Source organism: Nannobrachium achirus, assembly GCF_963921795.1.
Source record: "Nannobrachium achirus genome assembly, chromosome: 4".
In the NCBI taxonomy this organism is placed as follows: Eukaryota; Metazoa; Chordata; class Actinopteri; order Myctophiformes; family Myctophidae; genus Nannobrachium; species Nannobrachium achirus.
Window position 1 is genome coordinate 41036186 of NC_137813.1, and position 11861 is coordinate 41048046.

General features: G+C 41.4%; 1 protein-coding gene across 1 annotated transcript; it reads right to left on the reverse strand.

Annotated features, from left to right (window-relative positions):
• Positions 1-794: 794 nt before the first annotated feature.
• LOC308283684 (coiled-coil domain-containing protein 43-like) lies at positions 795-3846 on the reverse strand (the record flags this gene model as incomplete). The annotated part of the gene is made up of 5 exons (XM_080724153.1): positions 795-1062; positions 1244-1296; positions 2486-2621; positions 2793-2886; positions 3673-3846. 5 exons carry the CDS (start codon positions 3844-3846, stop codon positions 875-877), a joined length of 645 nt encoding a protein of 214 aa, XP_080580279.1. The 3' UTR covers positions 795-874.
• Between the last annotated feature and the right edge of the window lie 8015 nt (positions 3847-11861).

Consider the following 11861-nt stretch of genomic DNA (forward strand, 5'->3'; position numbering starts at 1 on the left):
TGTGTTTGTAAAGGTGTCACACATCTCAAAGATTCCGTTTCCCTAGGGGAATCTGACAGCTGCTGAAAGTTGGGGTACCATTAACTTTATTATGGAGGGAAAAAATGAAATAAATAAATCTGCTTTAAGTAGCATGTTAGGTTAGGGGTCAGACTAGTTTTTTTTTTCCATGATTCTGAATCCATTGCAAGTGTTTATTTTGCAAGAAAAACACTCCTTGGGATAAAAACGCCTTAGCCACTTTTCCAGGTCATCACAAATCATCGTTTTGTCTTTAGAGAGTTTTTAAGCCAAAGGAGTGTTTTTCGTGCATTTTTCCCCCCTGCATAATAAAGTGAATGGTATCCCAACTTTCAACAGCTGTCACAGATTCGCCCAGGGAAATGGGCTCCAATCTTTGTTGTTTACACACACATTGGTGAAGAAAGTGAAGAAATGTATTGGCAAGGAAATTATTCACAGATCTTATTAATATCCTCTGATTATGACTATTTTGAACATTTTAAGGGCCATTAATTGACTTGGGCAAAGCATGCTACAATATGCAAAATATGAGATTGACAGACTTGAAACCATAATGGATAAAATATTTTTACTCAACAAAAGAGAAAAGGGTATGTACAGTTTGGCAGCTTCGTCCCTCGTTTTACAGTCTTCAATAATGGCCCTATCAGAGCATAAAATGTATGGGCTGCATTATAGATGCACGTTACATTGTTCTAGACTCCATATATAGACAGTCTAATGAATTATTGTCCACAAAAGTGTCAATGAGGTTTAGATAAAAAGAGGCATCATCTCAGTTCATTTTATTTTTGTCCGGTAACAAAACCTTTTACGTACAAAGTGTTAGTAATTACTTTCAGTTCTTCTTTTATCTTTTCTTTTCGCCTTTCTGTGTACGCTTTTTCTCCTTGTCCTTCCTATCCTGTTTGGCTAGTTTGTCCTTCTCTCGTTGCATCTTGTCAGTTTCTTTCTTCTTCTGAGCATCTTCCCGAGCCTGATCTCGTTTTTCCTTTTGTCTGTTCAAGACGACCTCCACATTGGTGTTCTTGAACAAGGCTGCGACTTTCAGTGAAGGACAGTTGCAATGAAGATGACTCTGCCCCATTAATCAATGATTAGATTACTTACATTACCTAAGAGATGCAAATTAATGAATGAATTAATTAATTATACAATACATTGCAAGACAAAGACTATTGTAGTCACTTGTGCAGAGTAGAGCTTTTAGAAAGGATACATTTATCACTAGGAAAAGGTGGTCCACTTGTTGGCTCCTCTTCTTCCTCTTCCGTGCGTACGTCAAGGAAATGACTGACAAAGAATGTAAACATGACTCAAGAGTAATATGACACAGACACGTTTCAGCAAAGCCTTTTTCAGCATGAAAACCATAGAGCTGGCTACCGGTATATAATAACCGGTGATAACAAATTGGAACCGTTATGTCACTTATAAAGGGACCTTGGTGAAACACAGAAAGCGACAACATCTGGCTTGTAGTTAGCCTAGCTCTGAATAACATTTTGTAAAGTGATGGATAATATAAAACACTACCTTTTTAGAATAGGTCACAAATATACAACATTGTACAATATGCTAAATGGAGAAAATATGTACAACAACAGAAAAAGAAAAGAATATCCACATGCACATTGTGTATTAAAATTACTGTGTTGCGATAATATACATTGTAATGTTACACTGACAAATGCATTTTTGTATAAATATAACCTTAAAAATCTGACAAACCCTTTAGTTTTGCCAAGAAATTAAAAACAATAAAAAACGTTTCATTTAAACCATTGGGGTATACAGATGTGTGTTCCTTGAGATTCCAAGGTATACATAGTACATATATTAAAGTTTTTTGGCCACAATAATGGGGTGATTGTCATATTTTTAAGGTTGTATACAAATGCAACTTATATTTATCAGTGCAACATGTAACATTGTAATGGGTTATATTATTTCAACACAGATTCATTTTATGCAGATGCATGATAGAAGTGCCTGTGTAATTTGGAATCCTGACGTTTTTATAGTGTTCTCATGTGTATATTGTTGATAGGTACTGTATACAGTATCTCTGTGATTTGTTATTTAACTTGACATTTTTCTATGTTTTTCTTGTAATCTGGGACCAGTTCTAAAAGGGTTGTCGTTTGTTGACAAATGTTGACATTCAGAGCTAGGCTGTATATTGTTCATACCAGACGTTGTGCCTTCTCAAACTGCTTTTTGTGTTTCACCACAGTCCTCTTTAAAAGTGACAAACCTGTTTTGATTTGTCATTACACCCAAGGAAGGCACTGACAAAATGTGTCAGTGCCTTATGTTGCCCGGCCGATCAAAATACAAAGTACCTAAACAAGATATTGTGCTGGCGATATTTTAGCTATAATCTAAAATATATACGTTTTTACATTGTTTATCAAGCTGATGGAGATAATGCAGATAATGCAGATTAAACCAAGGATATTCTTCTCCTTCTGAGACATTGGCATATTGAGCCAGAAGTGCCTCTTTCGCCTTCTTGGACTCCTCCGAAACCTCCTTCGGTTTCACCACAATCTGAGCCTGTTTCTCCATCAGACTGGCAATTGCCTGTACCTCAACTATGGAAACAGAAAAACAAAAGACAGTCCACTATGACTTACCAAAAAGCTTACAAAAATATTATAATGTGTAGTAACTTTGTTCATGGAATAAGAGACAACTGAAGGTTTAAATATGAGGCCAAATTATATTAAGAGGTCAATCATAGGGACACATGTTTGAATTCATACCATCACCATCACTCTCCCTCTTTGATAGGGCACAACTATCTGTCCACTGCTTGATGATCTGTCTGCAGACGTCTTCAAGAGCGCCCTCCTCCTCCTGCACACAAAGGACAGAATAATACTACCTCATTCTAAATATTCTGTTTGTTTGTTCAATGCAATAGCTAGCACCAGCACAATTTGTGAGCATCGCAACAATACTGTGACACTTCCAGTTGACATTAAAGATTAATATTAGGTTTCAAAACTTGAGGCTTATTAATAAATACCTATTGAACCGACATAAGATGGTTAAGACAGTGGTTCTCAAAGTCCCCAGCTACATGATAGTTAGGAACCAAATTGACCCTTATGGGTCTGTAACTCAGAGAGTGTACACATGGAACCAAATGGACCCTCAGGTCCATTTGGTTCTATTTGTATGTCAAACTGGGGTCCTTGAAGTTGAAATTAAAAATGGTTGAGAATCACTGCTAGATCCGTACACATTTTCTCTTGTGGGGGTCCCTGGCATCATGTCTTTTCAAATGGGGGTCCGCTGGCTAATAAGTGTTAATTTGGGGGTCCTTGACATGAAAAAGTTTGATAATCACTGTGTTAAGACACGTTTCTATATAGCTAACTGCAATTAATAGTGGTATACACCTTTAAGCTAATAATAGACTATCAGTGGACTCATCACACACCTGCTACAATCTGCCAAAGACTGCCTTGACAGCTCAAGCGAAACATTTGACAACACTTGATCAAGCTACTGAATATCACCATTTAACAACTAGTGTTAACTAATTAAAGAGACAAGCGAGTGCGAGTCTAGCCAGACAGTAACACAAGTGTTGGTAGCTGTGCTGTGGAACGCATGTCGCTGTGGATAAATATTCACCAAAAACGCTGATAATATTCCCTGAAGCGCCTCTCCCTTCTCCTCGTCACTCTCATCTTCTTGCAGGATCCCTAGAATGTACGCTCCATACACCTCTCGGTCAACTTCCAGGCTGTCTAGACGATCATTGAGCCAGCTTTCAAACTCCCCGGCGTCTGTCACGGGCGCAGCCATGTTGGCCGTTTGGGGTCCTTCGATAGTACACAACTGTCCACACTGATTGCCTGGCTGTTAGTAGGCTACTCGTTTGTGGCATGGTGTTTGTTTGGTGTTCTGTATCCTCCCGTCACCAGGCTTTCCACCCTCCAAGTATTCCTGTCACTTTTGTTTTTACAGCTGAGAACCTGTGAAAGTACGTTATTAACAGCCTCGAAATACATATTAATATGACTTCGGAAAACACACTTTCTTAAATTATTTGTATGGGTGGATGGCGTACAGTCAGTAAGCCACACGGTGGCGATAAAATACAGGAAACGACACAGCGAGAACGAGAGGACACCATAGAGTAGACCCATAATGAAACGAGGTAAGTGACACATTATAACATTTTCCTTTGTCTTTATTCCTTAAAGTTTATTTTTTATTTCTTAAACAGAACAGTCTCACAGGAGAAAAGTTTAATACAATAAAATAAATAAATGAATACAGATAACACCACTTTTGTTGAACTTGTTATTTTTGATGTTTATTTAAAATAAACATCAAAAATAACAAGTTCAACAAAAGTGGTGTTATCTGTATCTGTTCAAAGGACACAAAGGTCCCCAAATGCCTTGGCGGCCATGAATGGGTAGAGAGCCCGTTTGGGAAGCAGAAGGTCCCTGCAGGTTCGATTCCCGGCACTCCCTGAGCAAGGCACCGATAAACTCGCCTATATAAAGGACTACAGATGGGTGGCACGGCTCTATTTACTTCTAAGCAGGTGAGTGTTAATTAACCAGTTCTGTCTTCCAGAGCCATACTGCCCTGGACTGTCACTGAGCACAAGTATGTCTGCATTCTGGGAGCTCAATGCTCTGGTGGGGCAGGGGTAGGCAACATGCTGCTCTATGTGGCTCTGGCCTGTCCATACTTTGACCGAAACCACCCTTTTCGGTCAAAAGGCCCGGTTTGACTACAAAATGACGTCACTCGAGACTTCTGAAAAGCATTATTATTACTGAATGAGAGTTTGACATTTGCACGTCGGAAAGTCCAACTCACAGAACATTTCAGAGATACTATGGACAGGCCTTTAGGCCCTCCTCTGTGGCTCCCAGTTGCTTGGGCAAAGATTGAAGTATGTAATGGTTGTCTTGTCTACCCCTGTGGTGGGGTAATAGGGTACAATGAGCTCTTATGAGAAGACGGTGTCTGGTGTCATTGAGGGCTTTGTGGATAATGAGGAGGAATTAAAAACCTATATTCTGGGTTTTACAGTGAGCCAATGCAGATATTTGGTTTTTCTTACAGTAGCTGTTTACCAGATGGCTGAGGTGACTGGGACCCTCTGGGCCTTCAGACTACTTCACTGGGTGTAGACTAGGGTCCAACATTGAGGAACCGGAATCGCTTCCATCACATTTGGAACCCTCTTCGTAACCGGTTCTATATCACACTGTCAGAGCTGCTTATGTAGGCCTATACGTACTTCACGTCTGCTATACAACTACAATACCGGTGGTTCTCAAACTTTATCATTTCAAGGACCACCATAACTATGAAAGTGTGCACACGCAGCACACCATTTGTTCATTCTCAGAGTTACAGACCTGAAAGGGGCCTTTAAAGGACGACTTCACCACTTTTCAACCTATTTTCATATAATTGGTCCTCACCAATGTTCATGATTTAAAATAGCACAATTTTGTTCTACTCGGTCTGTGTCTCTTAGGAGGGCTGTGGGCAGTTCATCATCGTTAGGCAGATTTAAAAATATATATTTAGATTTTTATTATCGTGAGTACAATGGCTTCCATTATAGCATGCAACCTTTCACATGCCTCCTCCAGAGAAGTACAGAAAGGTATCCTTGACGCAAGTCAAATAGTCTCTCAGATTCTCTCTCTGTGTTTGCATGCATGTGGGAAGGGAACGTACATATGTGGGTGTTTGCCTTAGACTGTGACCATGTGTGTAATGTCAACAATGATCAATTATTAATTTGCTAACCATGTAAAGTCCTCCAAATGGCAACATAAAATGGATGGTACGGCAAATTAAGCGTACATGTGTCAGAGTCAGAGACTAAGCTGCAGTTGTCTTTACCTTTTTATCTGTTGAGATTTGATAGGGTTCCCGTTTATATTGCTGAAATAAATAAATCAACATGAAATAACAAAAAAATCTGCACACCAGAATGCTGCTCCCATTGTGGGTTCTTTTTATTGGTGATAAAGTTTCGAGCCGGGATGCCTCCTCCTCAGACCAGAGGTATATTACCACCAATAAAAACAACTTATACCACTACATATTCAACAATTGCATATAAAGGATTTCAAAGATGCACAGTCTGCACAGATATCACAAGATGATACTTGGCACAGACTACCGTATCTATCTAAGCAAGTTCTGTCAAAACTGACATACTGTGGATGAACAGTGACTTCAGATACCTGCTGTCGATTATTCTACAAGTATTCTGGCGACTGGATTTTCTATTATGTATTTTTTCCCTTATCCATTTAGTGAAACAGGGGAGTCAATGTGATTTAACTTACACAAATGCATGCTATAGAAGCTAGGACTGTATCATTAGTAAGAGGGGTGATACTGTCTCTGCTAGAGAATAGTAGCCACTGCTGTGCTTAGGAGGTATAGTGGCGGTCGGTAACAAGTATGTCCCAGGTGCAGTGCCGATGGCCAGTGGTTATGGCACATACTGTACCACATAGGCTCTAATGCAGCCTGACAGCGAGTTGTGGGTTCAATTCCCGAGCCCGACGACCTTTGCTGCGTGTCACTCCCCGTCTCTCTCTCCGTTTGCTGTCTCTCTTCCACTGTACTATCCAAAGATAAAGGCAGAAAAGAACCCAAAATATCTTTAAAAACAAAAAAAGAATGTCCATGGTTCGATTCCTGGTTCCTCCTGGCCTGTGTCAACAAGGCCTTGAGCAATAAACTGAACCCCTACTGTAACTACCCCAATGTGCAGATTGATGCCTTCAATCCGCTTCACCACCAGAGTCATGCAGGAATTCTGAAGCCATGCGTGGAAGTCTTAGTGCTGCACTGTAAAAACATACGTGGACGTACTCAAGGAAGACGTAGGGACACAGAACACCAATGAGCTGGCCAGATGTATGGAGAACCGAGATGACTGGAAACAACGATGGAGGGCTCGTCTGAGGACGACCTAGATAGATAGTAATAATCAGCTCTCTGGAACAAAGGAAGCTTGCTTTGGCTGAGCCAGAGGTTTGGCAGTAAGAGCATTGTTCTGCAGTTGGACCATCTGCCTGGTTAGCAAGTAGTAGACAAACCATTGTGCATGGAACAACTGGATGAGTACGTATGTGGCTGGAACTAATATTCTAGATCCATTTGGATCTAGTCAGCCTATATACAGTAGAGGATTTGAGACAGGATAGACTGCTGAAGGTCCAGTCATCCATGACCACTGTACTCTCTCCAGTGAATTACATATTTATTTATTGAGAAGTGTGAAACTAAACCATTGTACAAATCAAAAATAATGTAAAAGCCTTATAAGGTGTCATTGGATGGTGGGTTGCAGTAGGAGAGTGACATTATGCTTTTTTGCCACAGGATGGAAGTAGAAGTCACTAATTGAAGCCTTCTTGCTTTTCATTAGAGATGGGTATTAATTACATTGTCTTTTGACTCTGTGTCAGAACAATGTAGTCTATCGCTCTATGACACAAGTGTTTTAAATTGTCCCTTGCATGTACATTAGCTCTAGTGTGTTAACAGTTGACAAATAAGCAGAGTTTATTGTGAAGTGGAGCAGGGGAATGTTCTGCCGGCTGTTTGACACAACTTTCTGTTAACCACTTTAACCTTGTCATCACTGTTTTGAGATACAGTATCATTATAGGCAAAAAAACATTTCCCCCCTCCAAAATAGCAGATCTACTGTACAAGCTCAGAACAATGTGTTGGCGATGTGTGTTGTGAACTTGTATATTGGCTATTTAAAAATAAAAACAGGGTTTAAGTGGTTAATGTTGAGACTATACTGGCAAGGCCTGTTTGACTATTATTAGGAAAGGTTTCCGGAGTGGACTTTGTATTTTGGGTGTCAGTTGTCCCCTTCCCTCCTGTTACGGCTCCTATATACTGTAATGGTATCTAACATTGCTGGCCTTGCTGTAATGAAGTGTGAAGCTTCTGCAATGCCACAGGGAAGCTTCCATGTGGAACTCTACTCTGAATTTTAGTGCACTCCCTCTGTCTCGTACTAGCCCAAATACATTTGGTTTGTTGAGTGTAGCTTTTTTCAGTTCTGGGGGGGGGGGGGGGGGGGGGGTGCAAAATCTTGAAATCATTTTGTAAAATTTGATTTGCTTTAAGTTTGAAAAAAGCCATAATTTACTTTCGATAGATAAAACATTACAGTATATTAAACTCCAATTTATGAAAATTATATTTACACATAAACGTATCTCTCTTTTACTTAACCAAGCCAAAAAAAGAAAACATATTTAAACATTTCAAACGGTAAAAAGAATCGGGGCACATCAAGGTGCATAAATACAAATGCCACTGTTGTCAAAAGTTCAAATAATGACCAATATATCAGCCGAAACCGATATATCGGTCGGGCTCTAGTCCCAGCTCACGGTAGTGCAACACAGTTTTACAGTATGAGAGAGATGGACAGACAGACAGAGTGTGATCGAGATGGAGTGGCATATACACAGTCACGACTAGGGAGCCTACCGTCATAGCAGACTGGCATAAACGTATTTCAAGCTGAGAGGCCCAGGGTTGACCCATAATGCCACTGCGTCTCACTGCGCTGCGTAGCTTTAGGATGCCTGTCCTATTTATATTGAGGGACCGTGGCTTGATGCAAAGTGACGAGGGCCGTGAGGCTGGTGAGTGCATGAGTATCCACATGCTCGCCTCCACAGGCACAACCACAGTATGCGCACACACACACACACACACACACACACACACACACACACACACACACACACACACACACACACACACACACACACACACGCGCGCACACACACTCTTCAGTCTGCGTGTCCCCATGCCACCAGCCTGAGAAAAGCCCTACAGTCTCAGTGTGCAATGTCCTCTCTCTGTCAACATATCCTCTATCCCAACGTCAATGTGACAGAATATAGCCAGCACCCAGAAGACACAGCCAATTTACTGCAATAAAAAACAACATGTGAAAAAAAGCACATTTCCTTATTTGCTAGTGCTATATCACAGTGTAGCTTTGGGATATAGTAACGATAGAAGTGAAGCGAGTAAAGAAATAATGTAATAACTAAGCTTGTTAAATGATTAATAGCAGTTGACCCAAAAACCTAACCCTGTACACAGTATGTGACAGTATTAATCCTTAGATTGGAACACTTGCATTAGTTTTGTAGTTCATTGCTTCAAGAACATAGCATAGCATAGTGGTTAACCCCAGTGTAACGTAGGGCTGAATTGGAAGACATGCAGTATTTAAATTAGAAATGTTTTTATTATTCATTAATTTATAGTGTATATCAATATTTTCATTATTTAATTCCAACCAGTGTGCTGGCTAACCTCTGTCTTAGAACCCAGTGATGTTGTCTTTTTGGTGGGAAATAAAAAGGTCACCGAAGTTGATAGGATGGTAATCTGTAATAATGAGGGTATTCAGAGGTTGTGTGTGTGTGTGTGTGTGTGTGTGTGTGTGTGTGTGTGTGTGTGTGTGTGTGTGTGTGTGTGTGTGTGTGTGTGTGTGTGTGTGTGTGTGTGTGTGTGTGTGTGTGTGTGTGTGTGTGTGTGTGTGTGTGTGTGTGTGTGTGTGTGTGTGTGTGTCTCACTCTCACATGGCTCATATTCCCTCCCGTCCAGTTTTCATTCTGAACGGTAGCAATTAAAAACCTACCATGTGAGTGAGCATGGAGAAAAAAAAGGTCATGAATATGTAACAGCATGTCCACAGAGACGTCGGTTGAGTTCTGAGGGTTCTGTTCCTCCAAATCAGCATGAAGCACAAAGACCAGTTGACAGCACTTTTTATTGTCCCTCATTTTGGTTCCGGTGACTCCCCGAACGGCAGCCCAGAGGTTTTTAAAAATGCGAAACCCATTCTTTTACAGGTTGGTGAACTTCCACGACCTCCCATGGCCAGGAGAAACTTTTTTCATGGATCCTGGCAGCCTGCCTAACTGACTGTGCCCAACTCTTGCTACTCCTGAATGTGTGTGTGTGTGTGTGTGTGTGTGTGTGTGTGTGTGTGTGTGTGCGCGTGCGAGTTGCGGGGTGGGTGGGGTGAGTTGAGACAAGTCTAGACAGCAAAGTGGAGGAGGGCAAATATTTAGCCCTGCCACTCGGGGAGGAGATCCAGGCCTCCTCCCTATGCTGGGGCGTGCCTCTTGGCCACAGAACCAGGCCATGTACCCCCGTGCTGATCCCTGCGCTGCGCCTCACTCGGTATTCAGGGTCACGGATCTCATTTCTGGGATAATATTTCAAGCCGGTCGCGGATGGGGAATTAAATTGAAGACCTGGCGAGGTGTGGGGCATCAAGCAGGGATGGGAGAGCGAGGATAAGGGGAAGGAAATTGATACTGTAGACTTAGTTGTACTTAGGGGTCTCTGTAAATTGATTTATGAACACCTCTTAGGTGGTATATACCCCGTAGCCTGCAGCCCTGCACCCCCCAGCTCTCAAAATGTGCCATATGTCATCTCATTTTCTAAATAGACTTTTTTTTGTTTAGCGCTGATTGCTGCTATTTGTGCTTTCCTTCTCTTTAAATATTTTCCCCGGAACATGTGGCATATCAAAATGATTGCCATGGATTTAACTATGGATTTTCTCCTCACCTATATGTCACAATTGAATAAGTGTCCTCCTAATCTGACAAAGTGGAATAAGACGACCATCTAACAAGGGCGCACAAATTAAGGGTAAACATTATGGAAAATGAATGAATGCACCATGATGACTGTCATTTCCATACAATCATGTACCCATTACTATTGCCATTATTTATGAAAGAGAAAGAGAGGTGGGGGGCGTGGCCATTGTTGCACATATGGAGTGTTGGCTGTAGGGATGAGACGATAATGAAACTTTCATGTCACGATTATTATAACATGAAATTGAAATTATTGCAATTTACGATATCACGATAATATAATAATATATTCCATTAATCTGTTAAAATGCCACTTTTGTTAAACCATTGTTGGCAAAGACAATTGCGAGAGAGTGAAAAAAAGACTGTATCTGCGATACCATTTATTGTGAGTGTTTTTTTGTCACGATAATAACGATTATCGTCCCTTCCCTTGTTGGCTGGCTCAATGCAGGTCACGTCTGCTGAAAGGCGCGGTCAACGCTGCTCCGCTGGTAGCCGTCACTCACTCACACAGCAGACAGTGCAGCGCGGTCTCACGCCACCTGTGCTCTCAGAGAGTTTTTCATCTCTGGCGATAAGTCACAATGGCTGCCTCCTCTTCCTCTGACCCTACTGCTACCTCTTCATCTGATCCGCGCTCCTCAGAGCGAAGGAGGAGAGCTTTCCTCTTTTACGTTCGATTTGGAGGGAGGCAGCATACCACTCACTTTCTAGTATGTTCATGAATTAATCTGTGGAACAAAAGCCTTCACAATTAAGGATCCATTGACAAATAGTTAAACCGTGCCTGGATTCCATAACATTTATCTGAGTGAACGACATTGTTTTCTGTCTTGATTTAAAGCCATGCGGCCCACATTCACCTGTTTGAGAGCTTGATGTCTTGCAATGGCACAGTCATCTCGATTACTGCTTATTAGTACCAAATAATACCAGCAGTGACAACATTTATCATGGGAAACATCTCTCCCACCTCTCAGTAATTATTCCCCTCCGGGCCCGCTGTCATGTGGACCGCTATTGACAGCTCAGCAGCAGTCATTAGAACATCACACTTAGAGCCGAGTTGCAGAGAATCTTTCGAGGTGATGCGTCGGCTCCGATTGGTTAATTTGATCTGAGCGGAGAGACATGGGGCCTATTTTTGTCCTT